The 22,770-nt window shown below is 48.4% G+C and overlaps 1 protein-coding gene across 1 annotated transcript in view; it reads left to right on the plus strand.

The window, feature by feature from the left end:
* Window positions 1–22,770, plus strand: part of DNAH9 (dynein axonemal heavy chain 9) — a 180,951-nt gene that overhangs the window by 42,483 nt on the left and 115,698 nt on the right. The window contains exons 25-38 of the mRNA XM_065735131.1: window positions 306–545; window positions 1,537–1,697; window positions 2,754–2,910; window positions 3,701–3,805; window positions 6,333–6,490; window positions 7,727–7,865; window positions 8,500–8,787; window positions 10,387–10,597; window positions 12,845–12,972; window positions 13,458–13,566; window positions 15,101–15,248; window positions 16,849–17,023; window positions 20,323–20,496; window positions 21,145–21,352. Coding sequence (XP_065591203.1) covers window positions 306–545; window positions 1,537–1,697; window positions 2,754–2,910; window positions 3,701–3,805; window positions 6,333–6,490; window positions 7,727–7,865; window positions 8,500–8,787; window positions 10,387–10,597; window positions 12,845–12,972; window positions 13,458–13,566; window positions 15,101–15,248; window positions 16,849–17,023; window positions 20,323–20,496; window positions 21,145–21,352 — 2,401 coding nt within the window. The remainder of the gene's footprint in view (window positions 1–305; window positions 546–1,536; window positions 1,698–2,753; window positions 2,911–3,700; window positions 3,806–6,332; window positions 6,491–7,726; window positions 7,866–8,499; window positions 8,788–10,386; window positions 10,598–12,844; window positions 12,973–13,457; window positions 13,567–15,100; window positions 15,249–16,848; window positions 17,024–20,322; window positions 20,497–21,144; window positions 21,353–22,770) is intronic.

The following is a 22,770-nucleotide window of genomic DNA, read 5'->3' on the forward strand; positions in this document are numbered from 1 at the left end:
GAGAGGAAAGAACCCTTCAGATGCACCTCTGACAGCTTCAAGGTCTCCAGCTCTGCGTCCACTGCTGTGTCTGGCATGTGAAAAATGCTCATTTGCTAATAAGTAGCTGTTAAATATGTCTTTATCACTGACATGTTTTAAATGAATGTCGCTGAGCAGGTCCCTGTTGTCCTGTCTGCTGTGACTACTGTATAAAAAATATTTAATTTCATGTCACGGGTACTTCATCTTTGATCTCTCATGGCTCAGATGCTCTCTGTAAGTTCTGCTGTTCTCCCTGGTACTGAGCCTGCCCCTTTCCCCAGGTGGCTCTGTCCTGCACCCAGATTTGGTGGACGACGGAGGTTGGGATTGCCTTTGCCAGGGTGGAAGAAGGGTATGAGAACGCCATGAAGGAGTACCACAAGAAGCAAGTGACCCAGCTGAACACCCTCGTTACCATGCTGATCGGGCAGCTCTCCAAGGGTGACAGGCAGAAAATCATGACAATATGCACCATTGACGTGCATGCTCGAGATGTGGTGGCAAAGATGATAGCACAGAAGGTTTGTGTTTGCAGCTCAGCACGGTCCTCAGCTGGGCATTGGAGGGGGAGGCTGAAGGAGGGAGAGGCCAGCCACATGCCATTCCGCTTGCTTCATTGGTGGGAGATACATGGCTGATTTTATGTCTGCAGTGTTTGCTGTGAGGAGGCAGCCCCTGTCAGTGCTGCTCTGAGTCAGAGTTCAGCTCGACCAGCTGGTGCCTCTGCCCAGGTTGTGGTGAAGCTGTGATCACTGCTTTGGTTCCTCCCCTCTGCTGGTAGGAGGTGGGAAGATGGCAGCTCCTACTGTGTTGGGGTAGAATGACCTTCCTCACACCTGCCTTCACAGCCCAACCCCCAGGAAAGCTTCATTGCACTTACTGTTTTTGTACCTGCATTGTGTATGCCCAGCTAGGGTAGAGTTAATTTTCTTTGTCAAGTCTTGTATGATGGCATGTTTTGGATTTTGGGGGAAAAGAGTTATGATAGGACAGCGATGTTTTAGCTGTGACAGAGCACTGCTCACACAGAGTCAGGGAATTTTGTACTTGTTGTGCTGCTCTGCCAGTGAGGAAAGGGGGTGCACAAGGAGTTGGGAGGGGACAGATCCAGGACAGCTGGCCCAAACCAGTCAAGGGTATTCCATAGCATGTGCTGTCATACTGAGCGAGAAAAGCTGAGCTAGAGAAGGGAGAAGGAGAGGACATCGCGAGTGATGACATTTGTCCTCCCAAGAAATGCTTATGTTTGATGAGCCCTGCTTTCCTGGAAGCAGCTGTGCATCTGCCTGCCCGTGGGAAGCAGCAGATTAATTCCTTATTTTGTTTTACTTGCACATGTGGCTTTTACTTAACTAGGAAACTGTCTTTATCCAAACCCATGACCTCTCATGACTTTTCACCTTTCCAATTCTCCTGCCATCCCTCCTGGGGGGTGGCTGCGTGGTGCTGAGCTGCTGTGGGGATCCGGCACAGCAGCAGCACTCCGTGGCAGTGCCTGTGGGTGTGCTGCAGGTGGACAGTGCGCAGGCGTTCGTTTGGCTGTCGCAGCTCCGACACAGGTGGTCTGAAGAGGAGCGGCACTGCTTCGCCAACATCTGTGATGCCCAGTTCCTCTACTCCTATGAGTATCTTGGCAACACCCCTCGGCTTGTGATCACTCCGCTGACTGACAGGTAGGTCCCTGGGAGCCACCGCCACAGCTGGACTGCGCCGTGCAGTCAGACACGGCTGCCAACAATGGCTGTTTGGTTTTGATCCCACATCCCTCTTGTTCTTTCCTCACATCCCAGTGTTCTTGCAGCAGAGCTCTAACTCCCACCTGGCGGTGGTACCCACTGAGGTATCTGTGGCTCTGATCCCAGGCTGGGATTTAGCTCACAGATTAATACGTTCATCTGTGTGCTTGCCTTGGCGTGGGTTGTCCACAGCCCCATGCCTCGACCCCAGAGTTGATGATTTTAGAAGACTTTCAACCTGTCTTGAAGTAGGCACCTCCTGCATGGTCCACTTGTCTCTATGGGAATACCTGGAGGGACTTGAGATGTTCTGCAGTGCCCCAGCTGGCTTCCAGCTGCCTGTTAAAAAACATGCAAGTCTTATGTGGACCCTGGATCACATCTTCCTATCCTATGTGACATCTCAGTGGCCAGGAGCATCTCAGGTCAACTATGTTAGTCAGCTGAGCCAAGACCCCATGTATTAGTGAGTTGTCATGTTGACTACAACTCTGTGGCTTCTATAGGGACCACAGACACCTGTGCTTGGGCACCTGCTGAGTGCCCATCATGAGCATGACAGAGGAGCTTTGGGGCATGCTGCAGCACTGTGTAGGATGATTCCTCGGCCATCTGAGCGAATTTCTACCAGTGATGGGCAACGGGATGCTTTGAGTTGGAGAGCACTAGGCGGCAAGAGGAAGGTCTCTCAGAAAGCCTTTCCCCATGCTACCTGGGGTATGCTCGGTATCAGTGGGGTTTCAAATAAAGCTCAAGACCCAACAGCAGACATGTGGGAGGTGCTGAGTATCTCTCAGACAATACACAACCAGGCGGAGGTGGTAATTAATGGAAAGGAGGATGTTCAGCTTCCATGTGCACTCTGCTCAGGTTCTGCTTTGCAGAGCAGAGGCTTTCCTGAGAGCATTGCCTCGGACCCTTTGCTCTGCACTCCAACTCATTGAACCGAGTCTCAATCTCTTCCCTTTTTCCCTTTATCTTTTGCTGTGAAAGATGTTACATCACCCTGACTCAGTCCCTGCATCTGACCATGAGCGGAGCACCTGCGGGCCCTGCAGGCACCGGCAAGACAGAGACTACGAAAGATTTGGGGCGAGCCCTGGGCATCATGGTGTATGTGTTTAACTGCTCCGAGCAGATGGACTACAAGGTACTGCAGTGCTGGCACCTTGGCCTGGGGATGCCTGGTGAAACCTGAAGTAATCCCACTGAGATCACTGCCATCCTCCACCTCTCTCTGCTCCTTTCCACAGTTCTCCTTTTCTCCCATTTTGAAGACTCGCATGTGGTTCTTGGAGAGGCAGAGAACCAAACTGCTCTCTGCCTCGTTACACCTTTCCCTTTCCTTCTGGAATTAGTTTGTCATGTGAAGTGCTTGAAAAGTCTGTGTTAATACTTCAGCTCTGGTCGTTTCTCCGCACCGTGCTCGCAGGCTGATGTGCCCTGGCAGGGAATGGCACCTGTCCTGGTTTTTTTGAGGTTCTCTGCCAAATAAAGGCAAAGTCTGCTGAACCTTCAGTCATTGCAGAGGGTTGAAGTCGTCAGGTCAAGCCTTGCTCTCTGCTGCTCTGGCATGGTACAGTGATTTTGGTAGCCTTAGATCATATTTTATTCAGCTTATGGGCTCTCCCAGGAAGCAGAGCCATAAGTAATTCAGCACAGGTGACCTTTAAATCAAACTAGAGCACAGATAGATCAAGAAAGTGCAATTAGCAAATCAAGTGGCAAACTGTGCAGAGCTATAAATATTGTAATTGTGTCTGCTGTTTCCATGCACTTTTCTAAATACCCACAATAGACTGTAAATTGCTAAAAATAAACAGACAGAAAATAAAATAAGGAAATCCTTTTTTTGTTTTTCTTTCCTTCTGAAGTCGATTCCGCTCTTAACGTCACTCTTGTAATTTTGTCATTCTGTTTTTTATTTTCATTTCTTTCAGTCCTGTGGGAATATTTACAAAGGCCTTTCCCAGACAGGAGCCTGGGGCTGTTTTGATGAGTTTAACAGGATCTCAGTTGAGGTCCTTTCTGTGGTGGCTGTTCAGGTAAGTGGAGAAACACTCATAAATAAACACAGACAAGGCAGAGCCCTGCTGCACTCTTAGAGCAGCAGTAAACATGGGAAGTGTGTTTTGCTGCTTTCACAGTGTCGTGGGTGAGGGATTATATCCCAGGGTTATCACACACAAATCACAGCACTGACAGCGTGAAGCAGTTACACTGCAAACATTTCTGTCGCTTCTTTTCTTTCCTGCAATTACAGCATTAGTGTGGAGGCATTACCTTTTTCCAGATCAGTATATGCTGTGGTTCTGTGCACTGTCCTCTGAGAAATACGCTTGCATCATTAATGTGGTGTGAGATAATTGCAGCCCATCCTTTTAGAGAAGTGTGTTATGGCTACTCAGTCTGCCATGCAGGGAGGAGAGGGGAATGTCTGGGGCTGATCCATGGCATGCTGGGCTTTCTGGTGGTTATTTATTGCCTCCAGTCAAGCACAGCTTTTGTATCATATGTGACAAATAGAAATATGTCCAAGATGTATTTTCTTAATACCTACCTGTCACCAACCCCATGCAGTCTTTTTTCCCTTCTTTTGGTTTTCATGTGGATGTAGATTTAATCTCAGTGTCTGTGAGGAGAGGCATTCCCAGCAGAGTGAGCACAGTTCCTAGGAGGAAAGCCTGCAGCCCCATGGTGCAGCTCAGTGGTGGTACTCAGGACTGGAACCTCTGCTGACCTGCAGCAGGTTGATGCTCTTGCCCAGGATGCACAGGAAGTGTGGAATTAAAACTTAGAGAGGGCTGTTTGAGCTGTGCCTGCCTGTGGATAACCGTTTCACCTATAGGATGATTTCTCATCTCCTTGTTGGTTTATCAGTTCTGTGGAAAGATTCAAGGTCAGGCTGGAGCAGACTCTGAATAACCTGATGGAGTTGTAGGTGTCCCTGTTCACTGAAGGGGGTTGGACTAGATGACCCTTAAGGATCCCTTCCTACTCAATTGATTCTGTGATCAGTGAGTTCTATCAGCAGCCCTGGAAGAGGGGCTGGTAGTGAGACCACCCTCCCCATCATGCTAGGGAGCCCTGTTCTCTTGGGCTTATATATAATCTGGCACTTCCCTCCTCTTAGTGGCCAGTGAGGAAATCTGGAATTAATTTGGAATTACTTTGAACTGTGTCTGGATGTTGTACTCAGGCATGTTGGTGTCCTTTGAATCACCGGGGACATCTCTGAAGTAAGGTGGGATGGGGAACCCGTAGCTTCCAACTACCTCAAGCATTTGGGTGGAGGGTGGGTGCTCAGCTGCACTGGCCAGGCTGAAGCAGTTCTGACAGGCAGCACTAAACTTTGGGGAACTTCAGTGTGGAAAAATGGGAAGCTGAAGGGTTCGAGTTCTTCTGCACCCAAGCATCAATTGTGTGCAGGGTTTTAGGATTGCAATGTTTGCTGGAGGTACAGAGTTCTTCCTGGATTCTCTTTTGGGCTCAGTTTTGCAGAAAGAAATGTCTAGACCCCAGAAATTTCCGTACTCTTGTAGATGCTTCAGTCAGAGACGTTCTGAACCCCTCCGTGGACTCCTCTCTCTTCTCATCTCCCTCTAAGTCATAATTGGTAGCTTATGTGACATCCCAAAGAAGCCCCAGGCGAGTACAGGAGCTCGTGTGTCTTTCCCTCATTTTCTCTTCCATCAGATTCTAGTTGAAAGTTGTCATTGAAAAAAAGTCTTTGAGGATCTTAAAATAAAAGGGGAAGCTGAACAAAAGAAGCCCAGATATGACTCAACTGCTAATGATTCTCTCGCTCCTGGCTGGAGCGCCGCATCCGAAGAAAGCAGCACAGCTGTCATGCCATCGCTGGCTGCCATTAGGAGTGTAACCATGGCGATGTTTAATTGGCTGTCTTAGTCATGCAGCTAATGTCGATGTGGTTCCTTACAGGAAAATATTCCATTAATTGCTTAACTTGAAGATGGCAAACAGCAGTGAGGTTAGAGTGGTGAAAATAGATTTCTCCCGTGCTCAAGTTTTGTTTGCAAAGAGATGATCCATCTTTAATAAACCCAGTCTCTTTGGAACCCAGGGAGTGAGAAGAACAAAGCTGCAATCAGACAGATGTAAAGGACAGTGTAATATTAGTGAGTGAAGGTGGCAGGGGAGGCCTTGCAGCTTCTGCCTGCTGATTTTGGTTTAAATGAAGCATCCGATATCCCAGAATCTTAAGAAGCGATAAGCTTTGGGGCCTGGGCAGCTCTCGCAGAGCCATTGCTCTTACGGAGAAACGGTGCTAACTCTTTTCAGCTCCTTTGCCTATTTCCCAGTCTCTTCAGCTCTGTTTTGCTTTGTCAGAGTTCGGCTGTGATGGGAGATAAGTACTGGCACACGGATGTACTCCAAATGCCGTATAAAGATTTATATGGTTAATAAAAAAAAAATGAAACTGCAACAAAAAAACCCAACCAGTGGTAAGTCCTGTCTGTCATGGGGCCAAGGGTAAGGAGTGCAGCATTGTCACCTATTGAGTTTTTTAGTCACTGAACACCAAAGCTAATGTTTTGCCTTGGTTCATAGGTGAAGAGTGTGCAGGATGCAATACGTGAGAAGAAGAAATCCTTCAATTTTCTTGGAGAAGACATCAGCTTGGTGCCTTCGGTGGGAATTTTCATCACCATGAACCCCGGTTACGCAGGGCGAACAGAGCTACCCGAGAATTTAAAAGCTCTGTTCAGGTGAGTCCAGGTCAGGTTTTGTGCCCTGTGTAAGGCTGACAGAAATTGTCTTTTGGGATATCCAAGTTTGACTTTGTTTCCTTGGAGAAAATGCATTGAAGGATTACATATTTCCACCTTGCACAAGAAGCCAGGGTCCAGGAATAGAGATTCAGGGAAGGTGAGCCCTGTGCCTTGCGTTGGTGAAGTCAGAGCACAACCTGTCTCACAGGAATAGTCCAGGAAGATAGCACTGCAAATCCATTGCCCTTTTACAGCTGCATTCTGGCTCCTCGTTCGCCTTTTGGCTCATTCCTCGGTAGCTGTCTGTTATAAAAGTACAGCCCTGGTCCTTCAGCTGGACAGGGCAGGATCAAAGTGGGTTGGGTCGCTTCCAACCCAAGCCACTCTATGATTCTGTGATCTCCCTCCCTCTCACTTTCCTCTAGAACAGTTGCCTCAGGTGGCCTCAGTCTCTATGTACTCTGCTTTGGGAATCATTATCCCACTTGCTTCAGTTTCACACATCTCTATGAGCCCAGACAGCTGTTTTCCTACTGACACATCACTTGGACATGGGCTCGGTGGGCACGCACAGGGCTCCCAGCCCCAGCTCCCTTCCCCACACCAGCTCTACCTGCAGTGGGAGAGGACTGCTCTCTTATAAGTGCAGTGCTAAGACTTCAGAGAAGGTAGGGGAGAGGCCCAGATCTGTGTCTGTCTGCAGGTTCCTGCACCAAGCCACTGGTTTTATCCATTTCTAAGTCTCACACAGTATTCACTATCACTGACTCAGCAGATTTAGCATCTGCTCTCCTATCCATCAGGATAAGACTATTGCCTGGAAATAAACCATTGCAGAAAGGAGATTTCAACAGTTTTTCTTCTGAAGAATGGTTTTCCCCTATCAGTGCTGGCACAGATGTTTTCAGGTGAGCTTAAACACAGGCTCATGTTTCAGCTCAGGACAGAGCTCAGATAAACTCAGGAAGAACTGGACAGGCAGCTTCTGAGTCTTTGGGGTGGCATAAGCTGCAGTATAGAATCATAGAACAGTTTGGGTTGGAAGGGACCTTAAGGGTCATCTCGCTCCAGTACCCTGTTGTGATCAGGACACTTGGTAGCACAGGCTTTTCATTTTGAGTACGTCCTCTGAATTCAAGCCCAGTCCATACTAACACTGGCAGCAGATTGTGCCTGTCCCCTCTATAAGGCTGGTAGTCAAAGGTTCTGCTCTTTTCTGTCCTGTCCTTCTAGGCCGTGTGCGATGGTTGTGCCGGACTTTGAGCTGATCTGTGAAATCATGCTAGTGGCTGAGGGGTTCATCAAGGCCCGCTCCTTAGCCAGGAAGTTCATTACTCTGTACCAGCTCTGCAGGGAGCTCTTGTCCAAACAGGTGAGGCCACTTCCATGGCTGCACGGAGCAGTGGAGCACCTTGATCCCAAAAGTTGCTTGAAACACAATGCTTTGCCACTTCAGCTCCATAAGTAAAACTTCCCAGCTCTTCTTTAATGACTGCAGTTGTGCTGGAGGCTGAGGGGATGGTGGGCTCTTGGACTGTCTGAATGGTCTGAGCAAAGCAGGAGCATAAAAATTTACTTCTTGGCTTGAGAGCTCCTCTTATACCTCTTTGTGGTCCTTTTCCAGCAATGCCTTTACAGCTCAGTGCTGCTTCTGAGATGTAACGTGCTCCCATGCTAGACATGGTAACCTTGTAGTGGGCAAAATGGAAAAACCTGTCTGTCTGGGGCCTCATAATGCACTAACACGACTTTTGCCTCAGTAACTTTTGCACATCTGGGCTGGACTGGCCTTTCTTTCTTGTCTGACTCTTTAACGCTGTCCCTGAAAACAGTCTCATCTACTGAAAAAGAAATCAGGTAGCTCAGTCTGGAGGAGGCCTCTGGCCACAATGCAAATAGCAGATATGGACATATTTCTATTTCTGGCTTGTCTAACTTTTCAGAGCTCCTTGCATGGCAACATCATGTCTAAACATAAATTCATCCCTCCTTTTCCTCCTGCATAGGATCACTATGACTGGGGCTTGCGTGCCATCAAGTCAGTGCTGGTTGTTGCTGGTTCCCTCAAGAGAGATGACCCAGAGCGACCTGAAGACCAGGTTCTGATGCGTTCTCTTCGTGACTTCAACATCCCCAAGATTGTGACTGATGATGTGCCAGTATTCATGGGGCTGATTGGGGACCTTTTCCCTGCACTGGATGTGCCTCGGAAGCGTGACTTGAATTTTGAGTCGTTTGTGAAGCAGGCTGTGCTGGATCTCCGACTGCAGGCTGAGGACAACTTTGTGCTCAAAGTAAGACCAAGTAATCTGCTGTGCCTACACCACCATCAAATTACATGGGTTTCCTCATCCATTTTTGCTTTCACGGAGACAGCTCTGTGCAGAATTCCCCTTTCAGTGTGACCTTGGTGGAGGAGACAGTTTGCTGTGCTGGTTCTGACGCAGTTGTGCAGAAAGCCAGTACTGACTCAGTCCCTGAGTTTACCAGGGTTGGCCCAACCCTTGTAGCTTCATGAAGTATGGCCCCCGGAGAGCAGAGCCTTGTCAGACTTAATGTAAGTCACACAATCATAGACAGGCTTGGGCTGGAGGAATCTTGAAGGTCTTGTAGTTCCATTCCCCTTGCCCAGGGTCCCCTCCAACCTGATCTCATGCCCCTCCAGGGAAGGGCACCCACAGTTTCTTTGGGCAGCAGTGCCAGGGCCTCACCATCCTGAGCAGAGACTTTCTTCCTGACAACTAACCTAAATCTTCCTTCTGTTAACTTTAAAGCCATTCCCCTTTGTCCTATCACTATCAGACCATGTAAAAATAATTCTTCTTCCTGTTTGCAAGCTTACTTAAAGTACTGGAGGACCACAACAAGTTCTGCCTGGAGCCTTCTGTTCTTCAGTTGGAACAAGCCCAGCTCCCTCAACCTTTCTTCATAGGAGATCATTGGAGCCTTCTGCTGATCTTTGTGTCACTCTTCTAGACACACTCCAACAGCTCCACATTTTTCTTGTGCTGGGTGCCTGGGTGCAGCACTCCAGATGGGGTCTCACAAGGGCTGAGCAGAGAGGGACAATCCCCTCCCTGCCTGCTACCACCCCTCTGTGGCTTTGGCCCAGTGTACTGTTGGCCTTCCAGGCTTTGAGAGCACACTGCTGGCTCATATTCAGCTTTTTGTCCACCAGAACCCTCAAGTCCTTCTCCGTAGGGCTGCTCTCTAGTTCTTCTCCAAGTGTTCACACGTATCTAGGATTGCCCTAACCCAACTGCAACACCCTCCACTTGGCCTTGTTCAATCTCATTAGGTTCTCTTAGGCCAACTTCTCAAGCCTGTCCAGGTACCTCTGGACGGCATCCCTTCCTTCCGTTGTAACAGCTTGGTGTCATCAGCAAACTGCTGAGGGTGCACTCAATCTCACTGTCATTGATAAGAATATTTAAGAGCACCAGTACTGAGACTGAGTACTGGTGTCAGTCCTCATCACTGACCTACCCCTAGACAGAGCTGCTGACCACCACCCTCTGGCTGTGACCATCCAACCAATTCCTTATCTGCTGAATATTCCAAATAGTTCAAATCTATATTGCTCCTCCAATTTACAGATAAGGATGTGGTGTGGGACTGTAGATAAGGCCTTGCAGAAGTCTTTCTTTGTCTGCTGATGCCATCACTTCATCATGGAAGGCCACCAGACTGGTCAGGCAGAATAGTGCTGGAGGTTTGTCTACAGTCTGAGGCTCTCAGCCATCATAATCAGAGTGTCTGGATCAAACTTGATGCCAAGTCCATTTGTGTATCTTGGTCACATCCTTCTGAAGAGAAGGATCAGTAGAAGCTGCTTTGTAGATCTGAACTTCAGTATGGCATTGTTGTCTGAAATATGGGCATGCTTTTCTCAGGTGGTACAGCTGGAGGAGCTGCTGGCAGTACGGCACTCTGTCTTTGTGGTGGGCAATGCAGGCACGGGCAAGTCGCAGGTGATGAGGTCCCTGAATAGGACTTACCAGATAATGAAGCGACGGCCTGTCTGGACAGACCTCAACCCCAAAGCAGTCACCAACGATGAGCTTTTTGGCATCATAAACCCAGCAACAAGAGAATGGAAAGACGGTAAGTGTATTTTCGTTCCTGAAAGTACTGATAAAGAAGGGTTTTTTATTTTATTTTATTTTATTGAACATCTTGACCAAACCAGGAGGACTCTTTGCATGCAGGTCTCAAAGCCTGGTGCTTGTCTGCTGCTCACACCCACGTGAGAGCTTGTGGTCGAAAGGATTTATTGGATGTTTTAGCTATTTGATCTTCAAACGGGAAATGTAACATAAGCCTGCTTCATCTTATTGCCCTGAGAAGAAGTGTCACATCCCTTAAGACCAGCAACTGATTCCTAAATAAGACAGATGATTTGAGTGGGCTGGACCAGTGACTAAACAGATGAGTGCTGGGGCCCCCCAGCATGTGCCAGCACTGGGTTTCCACTGCTGGTAGAACACACACACACCAGCCCTGAAAATAATGCTTTCCCACCACAGTATTTTCCACTGAATCGCTGCCTCATCTCTGCAGTACACCAGCACTTGCCAGTCTGTCAGTCCCCATCGCTCCTGAGGAAAATAAGCCATGTGTTTAAAGTGAGCTGAAAGGTCACAGATAACTCTTGGTTGTGTGTAATACAGACGTGCAGTTTTGATTTACGTTCGCAGCTGTTCTGGGAGATGTGGGGGAGGTGAGGGAAGGCATTGCCATGAGTCATCCTCAGTCAGATCTCATCAAAGAGGAGACAAACTGTCACCCACCTCCCCTGGCCCCTGCCACAGACCCCTCCTGATTCTCCGTGTTTCTCCAATGTCAGGGTTAGTTTCATTTGATTGTAATCGGGGACCCTGAGTGAGAAGTGAGGGAGGGGGGCGTGGGACACAGGCAGAGCTGTAGCAGCAGATGGAGGGCCATAGGTGGCACAGGGCAGCAGTGGTGTGCTAAAGGCATGCACCTTGTCTTGCCTGGCCTGCAACATTTCAAGGGAGCATAGGTGACTCTGCCCTGAGACTTAAAGGCAAACATTTTCTGTGTTAGCCATTCCTGAAAATTTTGTTTCTTTTGACCAAATAGCAGCAAGGAGATTGTTCCCACTGTCCGACAAACAGTGGTGCTGTCATCCCATCACTGTTCATTATCGAGCGCTGAAAAGGCCGTACATGTTAGATGGTAGAAGGTCCCACAAGGGAGTCCTGAAAGTGTGCTTTATAAAATCAAGCTCCTCTTTTAAGCCTCATGACAGCTCTGTGGTGTGGATGCACAGGGTTAGGAGAGAGGCACTTTTCTGCTATTGCTGTCACGGAGAATATGAGGAGAGCACTGAAGTTCTGAGACAGTAGGTATTTCTGATACTAATGATCTTGGAGCAGATTCAGAGGCAGTTTCCGTGGCACATACTCAACACAGGAGGGGCTGTGAAGAGGCAGAGCCAGATGAGTGCTCTTTTTTTGACTTCATCTCAGAATCACATACCCATGTCTCAGAATCACAAACCCTTCTGCATTTGCTGCATGCAAGCTTTGTTTTCAGTCATGTAATGCCACCAGCCTTTCCTGGTGTGGACCACAAAGAAGTAGCTTGTCTTGGAGAGAAGTGTGTTTGTTAACAATTCATCAGGATCATGCTTTATTTTTCTTTTATGTTTGCCTGATGTTTTTTCATGAAGACCAGCATCTCCCTAGGCATTTCCTTGTGCAGAAGAGAGCTGTGGTTGTGTGGAGTTTTCATTTGTTCTGCAGCAGTGCTGCTCTGTTCTCAGCCTCCTTGCTCTTCTTAACATTCATTATTTACACCCCTTGAGACACTGCATCCTCTCTGTCTCCTTGATTTTACTGACATTTTGTTCTGCCATTCAATGCCATCCTGTGCTTGTTCTCCCCTCAATCTCACTAAAGCCATGACCTGGCGTTTAATGCACCTTGATTTCCTTGAAATACTTTGAGCCACAAAAGAAACACTTACAAGAAATTCCAAGGCAAATTCAAATTGTTTTCCTTCATTGTGTAATTCACGCTTTCTTTTGCCTCTTAGCATGTCCTCTTCACTTTTCACAACCCTTGTTCTCAATGGGAATGAAGCTCTTGTATAGGTCTGCAGTCATTTTCAAGTGCTGCTGACTGATAACATAATGATTCCTTCAAAGCATACTAGACCCATATTGTGATGCAGAGGTATTTATTACTTAAAACATGCACAGGTGCATGGAGTTTTGAATGCTGAAGATGAAAGCGTTAATTATGATAATTTTTAGCAAGATTTTGGAGAAAATGATTAGAGCAGGTGGCAAATTTGTTCATCAGGATATTCACATCATCTTCCCAGGGCTGTTTTCATCAATCATGCGAGAGCTGGCCAACATCACACACGATGGCCCCAAGTGGATGGTACTAGATGGAGATATTGATCCGATGTGGATTGAGTCTCTTAATACAGTGATGGATGATAATAAGGTAATTAATATATGTTAAAGAAGCAGACGTTCCTTGAACTGCATGGTGTGGTTCAACATGTGAGAAATTGCATACACGAGAGAAACACCTCCTTGAATAATGCAGTTTTTATGGCATTTTTTCAGATATACCAAATAATTTTGCATAAAGAAAATGGTGTATGAGGAGAACAGCACGCTTTCATGGGAATTTCCCTTTCCTGGGGACTGGAATCACAAGTAACTGCAGATGTCCTGATAATAACTGCAGGCCCTATAAAAATGGAGAATAGGACATAACTGTGCACCTTTTCTCTCATCCCGAGGGAGTGCTGTTCATTCTGGGTTGTGGAAGAGACCAGCACCTGTTAGAAATCAGTTGCTGTGCTTCGAGGAACTGGTCTGACAGCAGCCAGGCTTTTGAGTGCAAAACACTTGTCATTCCTGTTCCTGGGGCTCCGTTAACCCCAGAATTGTGCTGCCGGTCTGTCTGTCTGCTGCATGCAGGTGCTGACCCTGGCGAGCAATGAGAGAATCCCCCTGAACCCGACGATGCGACTTGTCTTTGAGATCAGCCACCTGCGCACGGCCACGCCAGCAACTGTGTCCAGAGCGGGTGAGTCCTGGTCTGACCTTCACTCTGGGGTGTTACAGGATCAAACTGGGATCCCGTGCTATTCACTGGACTTTTGTTGGACCCAGTTGAAAGTTCCCGATCTGGGATCGTGCTTCCCTTTGGTGGGCAGAGTATATCCCCGAAGCACCTGGGCAAACTGGGGATCCTGACCCCAAATCCATGTATCTTGGAGATTCAACCACAGCTCTGTGATGCTGATGGATGATGACAGCTGCAGCAGTGCTGAGAGAGTGTTCCAGTTGTGCAGGGCCCTGTATGGACAGTCCATATCCCAGAGAGCCCCTGATCTTCAGGAAAAGTGCTGAAACATGAGAGCAGGGAGTGACGGTGTCTCCTACTTTTACATTTTGGGGGAGTGAGGCCCAGAGCAATAAATGACTCAAGCAGGGCTGTGTGCTGACTTTGAGTCAGTCAGGAGCTGTGGTCATGTTTCCTTGGTTATGAACCTTCACTGTTAGTGTTTCTCCTCGTTTTTTTTTTTTTTTGGCAGAAGAGTTGTGAAGTGAGTTCACTGTAGAGCAGACATTTCTAGCAGTATATACAGAATCATAGAATGGTTTGTGTTGGAAGGGAGGTTAAAGCCCATCCAACCCCACCCTGTGCTGTGGGCTGGCTGCCCTCAACCAGCTCAGGCTGCCCAGGGCTCATCCATGTTCTAGGCCACCTCCAGGGATGGGGCATCCACACTTCTCTGGGCAGCAGTGCCAGGGCCTCACTGCCCTCAGGGTAAAGAATTTCCTCCTCACATCTGACCTAAATTTCCCCTCTTTTATATCTAAATCATTCCCCTTGACTTATCACCACGCTTCCTGACGAAGAGTCCCTCTCGAACTTTTCTGTAGACCCCTTGAGGTACTGGAAGGCCACAGTGGGGTCTCCCCAGAGCCTTCTCTTCTGCAGGCTGAGCACGCCCAGCTCCCTCAGCCTTTCTTCAGAGTGGAGGTGCTTCAGCCCTCTGAGCATCTTTGTGGCCCTTCTTCATCCGTTCCTCATCTTTCACGTGTTGAGGGTCTCAGGCCTGGACACAGTGCTCCAGATGGAGCCTCACAAGAGCAGAGCAGAGGGAAACAGTCCTCTCCTTGACCACTGCCAGCCCTCTGTTGATACAGCCCAGGGTACTGTTGGCCTTCTGGTCTGCAAGTGTTCACTGTTGTCTCATGGCAAGATTTTTGTCCTCCAGATATTAAACTTCTTTTGTTCCTGGTGATGGAACCTTCGCGTGTCCCCTTGCCTGGCCTTGCTGGTGTTGAGTAGCCCAAATGGCACACCCTACCCAGAGCTGCACAGCTCATCAGCCCTGTCTGCCAGCTTTTGCCTGTTGCTGTCCGTGTGTGATGAGTGATGGTTGCAGTGGTGGGGATGGAGGGCAGAGCTGTGCTGTGGATAACCTCTATGATGGGGTGTGTAATGGGGCACCCAGGTATAGCTGGTTGTGTGAAAGTTGCTGAGCAATTCTGCTGGAGGCCAAGAGTGGTCGCTGCTGTGTCCTCAGCATTTTTTTCTTACCCTAAAGGAATCCTGTACATCAACTCAGCAGATCTGGGCTGGAATCCCCCAGTGAGCAGCTGGATTGACAAGCGAGAGATCCAGTCAGAAAAAGCCAACCTGACCATCCTGTTTGATAAGTACCTGCCACCTTGCCTGGACACCCTGAGGACAAGGTACCATCTGCAGAGACTGTTTCCCCTAGAGCAGGAGGACGTGCTTGGCCCCCACACTGGCTGTGCTGTGCTGGGACTGGGGAGACATAGCAGTAGAGAGGAGAAGTTTCCTCCTTCCCCTTAAGAGCTTTGAGCATCACTGGCTTAACTACAGAGAAACAGTGAAGCAAGGCAACATTTCTGCCCTCCTTGGGGCACTCCCGCAGCTCTGGTTTTCATCAGGTTTTGATTGTGCCTGTACTTGTGCCAGTTCTGCATCTCTTGGAAAGTAAATCCAGGAGATCCTAAAGAGAAAGCTTTCTCAGGCTCCCGAGGTGTCAGGCTGGACCTGGGTCCACCCCAGAAGTTGTTTTTCAGTAGAGCTGATTTTAGACCACTGCTGAAAAAGAGTTTTCAGTCTGCAGTGCGGGTGGTGGAGAGATCAGATTTCCTTTATCCTTCTTCCCTCTTTTTACCCATGTTTGTGAGAGAGGGAAGGATTGCTCTTGAGGCAGTTTTCTCTTGAATTTCTTTTCCCAGTGCATTTGTGCAAGACAAAATCAGTCTGTGCAGACATCCAGCCTGGATGTATTTCACAATTGGACAGCTGTCCAGTGCATATGAACTTGCAGTTTTGGAAGGGCCCTGATCCTTCTTGGGTTGACTTGGTTCCCAGGTGTGGCCCACAGAGAAGTCCCCTAGTTCCTGCTCAGTCATCAAGATTGAGAGCTCTCTTAATCCTCATGTGATGAGGATTGGCCAAAGCAGAGTCCCATCAAATCTGAGTAAGGAAGCTTCTCGCATCCTCTGCTTGCTTCCACCTTCTTTTAAAAAGCAACCAACAAATGAACAAACAGGAAACACAAAACCCTCCACCACCACCAGAATATCAGGATACAGTTGAGCATTGGTGTTATCAATCAAAATGAGGACATGTCAGAAGGGTGTGAATTATCGAAGACAGTGGCCTTTGGAAATTAGAGTTAGTAGGGAACTGCTCCCTGCCAGATGAAGCTGGTTGTGGCTGCTAGCAACAAAGTCCAGTGGACGTTTCCCACTCTGCTGAACATTGTTGTGTCAGGGTGTGAAATGCATAGGATTAGCTGCAGACAACCCTGAGCTGAGCATTTTGGAAGCTTGCTTAATTCAGAAATTGTAGCACCAACCTTTCAAATAGCTATAATTACTTTATGGAAGACTTCAGTGCTGCTACAATATTAGTTTGGAATTCTGTAAGTGTAGCTTAAATGAATGTAAAATGGCAAGATGAAAGGGTTTATTTTATTACTCCTCTATTTGACCGCTTTTGAACTCACCGTGTTTGCAGGAAATCATTGCCTTTAGCAAGACTTCCATTTTACTTCTTTCAAGAGGATCAAAGTTTTAAAATGCTTGAAACTCCCGATTACTGTTATTACTTGTGTATGTGCTGGTGCCAGCAGGTCCACGGGAGAGAATGGGGCTTCTCCTTATTGCTGTACTCGTGAATGAGACACTCACTGAAGAAAAGTAAAATGCTAATATTCTGAAAAAGAATTTCCAAGCTTGTCTTCCTGTTCTGTGAGTAACTGTAGTACTGAACCCAATTACATTTCCCGTGCTTTCTTTTTCCAACCCTTAGGTTTAAGAAGATTATTCCCATTCCTGAGCAGAGCATGATTCAGATGCTGTGTTACCTTCTTGAGTGCCTCCTGACAGAGGAGAACACACCTCCTGACTGTCCCAAGGAGCTCTATGAACTCTACTTTGTCTTTGCTGCTGTCTGGGCCTTTGGTGGATCGATGTTTCAAGACCAGGTAATGAGAAGCTGCTGCTTCATTAATCTTCTATGCGAGTCTCTTCTTTTTCTTCTTCTTTTTTTCTTCCTTAATATTTTCCAACATGTAGTCCCCTATCAGTAATGCTGTTTTCCTGGGGCTTGCATGTAGATGATAATGAACTTGCAGTGTGAACACAGTACAGCTTTCAAAAGACCTTGTAGCACCAGAAAGAGAAGGTGGAGGGGCCAAGTGATGAAGGGATGTTTGTTCATGCAGACATGTTTCAGTGGGGAGAAGCACAAAGTTAATTTATAGAAACGTGGATACATTTAATGTGATCAAATTAAGTGTGGCTTATCAGGTGATGTATCAGCTGAGCAGCCTCTCAGCCACCAGGTTACACAGGTAGACGTTGTGCTGTGTGACACAAACTGTCCAGTCCTTTGCCACCAATGGCTTTTCTTAAAAACAGGTATGCTTCAGGAATTGGTAGTCCTCAATTTCTGATAAAAGCATGTAAGAAAGAGGATGGTCAGTGGGGCACGATGTGCACTGGGAATTATGAGTGTCCTTTTAGGGGTAAGTAGTGGCTGTGCTCTCCAAGGTGCTGTTTGCTGCAGCAGGGCTGTCAGAGGGGATCAAAAACTTGGCACTCTTTGGGTGCTTAAGTCTTCAGTCTGGCCAGAATTGTTATGTGTCTGTTGAAAGTCTACTATAATCATACATGAAATGTGAAAAAAAGGATCCCTCTTTTGAGTGTGTGAGTCTCTTAGGGTCTGCCCAACGCTTTTGCAACCTTTCTCGGACCTCTCGTCTCCCTTGTCCCTGCATTAGTGCAGAGGAGCAGCTGCACAGCCACTTTGCCAGCTGCTAGCTCTTGAGGGCAGAACTGAGAGATCAGGATTTTCTTGGGGCAGGGGGGTTAATCATACCATGTATCACCAGTCTCTGACACTCAGAAGTACACTCCTGTCTGAGAGGCAGAGGGAGGTAGGGCACTCCTTATGCTGCTTCCCACAGTACATCTATCCTATAGATTAATTGCAGCTGTCAGCCTCTGTATCCATCAGCTCACATTAGATGAGGTGGGTGTGATCCCTCACATGGCGTTATTATTGTAGGACTGAGTTTTCTCAAGGTCATCATTTGATAGTGAACAATTTAAACTCCCTCTTCAGACCCTGGTGCTCAAAATAGAGCTGGGACACAGATGCTTTGGTGGGAGCTTTGGTGTGGGAACACTGTGGGACTTGTAAAGACCTTCTCTAGAGTTGCCCTGGGGAAGGAGAGGATAAGGGGGCATTTCTCTTCCCCTAGCCCCTTGCTCTGCCCTGTTTCTCATCTGCATGGTTCAGTTTGGAACAGTGTGCCTTACCACGGGCCAGAAACACCTGCTGCACTGCTTGCTTTTGCTTCATGGCAAGGAGCTCTGGGAGACAATAAGCAACTGACACTGCGTGAGCTGGATGAGAGCAGCTCTTGTGGTCCTTGTGGAAGTTTAACCCCTCTGTTTTCCATGCGGAAGTTGGGAAATAACTGGCCTGAGTGTTGTGAGTGCAGGGGGATAAAAAAAGAAACAACGAAGCCTGGGAAGAGCTGTGTTTGCTTGCTCCAGCAGTGCAGGAGCTCGCATCTCCTTCAGCAAGCTGGCCTGGAGCACAGCTGCATGGCCAGTGGATGCCACATCCCTCACCCCACAGCTCTGCTCCAGCACTCCTGGCACTGTTTGCAGCTGTTTCTGCACTGCTGGGGCCTGGTGGGCTCCCAGAGCCTCGTGCAGGCTGCAGGAGGATGCACACAGTGTCCCTGTGGGAGGCTGCCCGACGTGGGGCTGCTTCTGATGCTCTGTAAATGTCAGCGCTGAGAGGAAGGGTACGGCGGTCCAAGCGTGGGGAAGTCTGATGAAAAATGATCCAATATAAAATCTGTTTATTGCTTTCCATTGAAGGTGCCCTTCGTGTTGACCTTTTGCTGCTGAAATGTCAGGAGAAAGAGTCTGGAAGGCTTCTTGCTGCTCCACACGTGGTGGTGGGTAGCAGGGCCCCTTGTACAAAACCAGATGATTAATTTGCCATTTCAGGGCTCTGAGATCAGTGGCAATCCATACAGGGTTGTTATTAAGGAAGCAGTTTGAGCTGGAGGCTGTCCTGGCAGTGGGGATAGGGCTGGAGCCTGTGCAGCTGCAGGCAGCTTGGGCTGCAGGTATGAGGGCAGTGGTGTGAGGGCTTCCAGCACTGCTGCACGTCCCTCCTGCTGGAGGATGCTCTGCTGCTGGCACTGAGCGGTTGCGACAACAGGAGAATGGAGAATTACAGTTATTCTCCTTCTCTAAAAGCATGAGGATGCAGAATGAGGAATACTAATAAGCTGGTTTTAAGATTCCATTTAAGCCCCTGTATCCTGATGGAGGCTTATGAGCACAGGGGCAATGTTCTGGCAGTCCCAGCTTCTGGGCCGGGAAAGTGTGTGGCATTGCAATGGGGACAGAGTGCCATAGATGCCCCAGGAAGACTCTGTACTGTTAAAGGTGGCTAAATTTTGCATTCAGTGTACCACAGACATCTTTTTAACAGCATCTTTCCCCTCCCTCCCATGCCACTCCTCCCTGGGGCAGAAGGCTGAAATACCCCTGATCTGCATGCAGGCTGGCCCGGCATCAGACAGGAGATGTGTGGCAGAGGAGGAAGCTAAGCATGTTTTGCAAGTCCTGAACCAGCACTGAAATAACCTCAGCTCTTGCAAAATTCAGAATGCTCCAAAATCTCCGTGCTTGGAAGGACATAACGAGGAACAAGAAGAAAGCAGAGCCAAGGGGGCACGGTCCCTCTCTGTTGCCTGGGTATACTGGCACGATCCTGTTCCTCCAGAATACTGTGGTTTAAAAGAAGCCAGAAGACAACAGCTGATATTAATAGATTGCTGTGATTTATGAGGAAGGGCTTTAGTATGCATGCTTTGACTAACCACGGCCACCGGTGTGGATGGATGTTGTGTCCTTGTCTGTTGGAAGAGGCAGGCACCACAAATCAATCACGCAGTGTGTTTAGTCGCAGGCACGTACTGCTCTTTTTCAAATTGATCCATCTCTCTGCTGTGAGACGTACCAAGAGTGATCAACACAGAGGATGAATTATTTAGATGAGTAAATAAGAGTGATGAGAAGAAATGAAGAAAATGAAAAATTAGGCTTAATAATAGGAAAAAGAATAAGATCGTTATACTGTGGAATATGTTTTAAGCACCAAACCCACTTTGGTGGACTGGGACAGACAGCGTTCTCCAGCACTGATGGATGTCTCCAGGTTAGCATAATTTCTTCCCTTTTTGTCTCTCAGCTCGTGGACTACAGAGTGGAGTTCAGCAAGTGGTGGGTGAGAGAATTCAAGACTATCAAGTTTCCCTCTCAGGGAACAGTGTTTGACTTTTACATCGATCCAGAAACAAAGAAGTTTGAGCCGTGGTCTAAACTGATCCCCCAGTTTGAATTCGATCCAGAAATGCCGTTACAGGTTTGTGAGCCCTGCGTGGAGTGCTCGTGCGTTGGGGTGATGTGCAATTAAACATCAGGCATTCCTTAATAAGAGTGCCTTTCTGTGTCTTAAAGGCACAGCTCGCATATCCAGGTTTCGTTACTGTGCTGGCACAGCGAGGAGCAGCCTTCCTCTGTCCCTTCACATAAAGGTCCCTTCACCTGCAGAAAGTTGGGTTTGGTGGCAGAGAGCAGTGGGGCTGTGACCCTAAACAAAGCCCCCGAGGCAGCGCGTCATCGTTCTGTGCCTGACTCAGAGTAGAGATGTGGTTAGGAGTTAGGCAACAAATGTCTGCAGGTAGAGGACTGCATTTGCCAACTATGCCTTGCTTTCCTTTTGGAAGTGCTGCTGTGAGCAGATGACTTGAAAAAATCGTTCCCCTTTTAGCAAAATGTGTTTGTGGGGCGATCCAAATGCTGCTGCCAGCTCCCAGCTGTCAGGGTTTCATATGCACCGACAGTTCCGTTTTAGTGGCTGGCAGCTGCCTATCGTTCCCCTTCCCAGTGTGATCTACCAACTTCTCCTCACCCATTCCCACCTCTCCCAGTTTTTCTGCTCCCCGGACTGTGGCTGTGGGATTGTGGCAGGAATGGGAGTTGCTCACCTTCTCGTCCCCCCTGCCCTCAGGCTTGTCTCGTGCCCACGGCTGAGACGGTCCGGCTGCGGTACTTCATGGATCGGCTCCTGGAGCGCCAGCGCCCGGTGATGCTGGTGGGCAGTGCGGGCACTGGGAAGTCTGTGCTGGTGGGGGACAAGCTCTCCTCGCTGGACACAGACGCATATGTGGTGAAGAAGGTCCCGTTCAACTACTACACCACCTCTGCCATGCTGCAAGGTGAGGCAGCTGCGGAGCCGTGGGACTTCTGTGGCTGCATCAACAGAGGGCTGGCAGTGGGCTGAGGACTTTTCATGTGGGCAGATGGTGATAAGACTAGGGGTAATGGCTTTAAACTGAAAGAGGGGAGGTCTAGGTCAGATATGAGAAGGAAATTCTCTACCCTGAGGGCAGTGAGGGCACTACTGCCATGAGGAGTGTGGATCCCCCATCCCTGGAGGTGCCCAAGGCCATAGATGGGCCCTGCGCATCCTGCCGGCCAGCACATGACAGGAATGATGCTGGGGGGACTGTGAGGTCCCTTCCAGTCCAACCATGCTGTGATTCTGTGATTGTATGAGTTCCTCCTGGATGGTGCCCAATGCCCAGGATTCCTGTGGGGTTCAGAGTGGGGCATGCACTGCACCTTATAGGGGAAACCATAGGCGAGCCCCCTGGTCACCTATAGGTTTTGTTTGGTTTTTGTGCTCTGTGCTGACACTGTGAAGCTCTCAGCTCCAGCTATCATGGGAGATGATGTTTTCCAACATGAGAATTTGAATTCTGAACTCCAATGACTCCAGTTCAGGGCTGTGCTAAAGTATATACTTAAATCCACTGCTATTTTGCACAGCATGCTGCTCATTCTTGACTTAAGGTTTGTCTTTAAGGTGCTCGAATTTAAGCCATGCAGAATAAGATAGGATCCAAACTGTCCTTGGGATACAATGACAGGAATTGCATCCCAATTACCAGGGAGGATGGTGTGAAGGGAAATAGGCAAGGCTGGGGGGCAGGGCTGCCTGCTCCTGGTGCTGTCCTCTGCAACCCTCTGCAGCCATGGAGCAGGTCTGCCCCCAGCCTGTGCTGGGGCTCAGAGCTCTGAGGACCTAGTGATCCTAGGGACCAAGGCAAGGTCAGTTTGCTGTGTGGTTTCTTCAAAAACAAAGAGAAAGGAGGGGATTCTTGTGAGGTGGCACATTTTGGAAATGCTTTTTCACTTTGAGTCACCCAAAAGGCCGAAAAAGTAATTTTTGCATGCTTTTATTAACCAGGAATGAAACAGGCCAGCTTGCTTTGAGTTGAAGAGCACTTGAGGGTCACCAGGAAACAAAACACTTTCTTTATATCACCTGTCTTTATATCACCTTACCTGTCATGACCCACATGGCCTGAAGTCCTTTTGCTCCCCTGGCCCTATTTGAGAGCACCATCCCTGAAGCATCACTGCATCCTTGCCAGGAGCATGGCGATGGTGGAGAACTCCCTCTCCCCATGCCCGGTCCTATTTTTCCTTTCTGGGCTCTCAGTGGGATGCCCTGGAGCTGGTGGATGGGCTGAGCTACTGTGAGCTGTGCTGTGATTTGTACACCCCTGGCAGCGTACCTATTTGCTGCGGCCATCAGCTGTGGTCTGAGATGGGGTTCCTCCTCTGCAGA

This window comes from Cyrtonyx montezumae, unplaced genomic scaffold (assembly GCF_038088225.1).
Source record: "Cyrtonyx montezumae isolate F1298 unplaced genomic scaffold, pur_monq_1.0 scaffold_19, whole genome shotgun sequence".
NCBI lineage: Eukaryota > Metazoa > Chordata > Aves > Galliformes > Odontophoridae > Cyrtonyx > Cyrtonyx montezumae.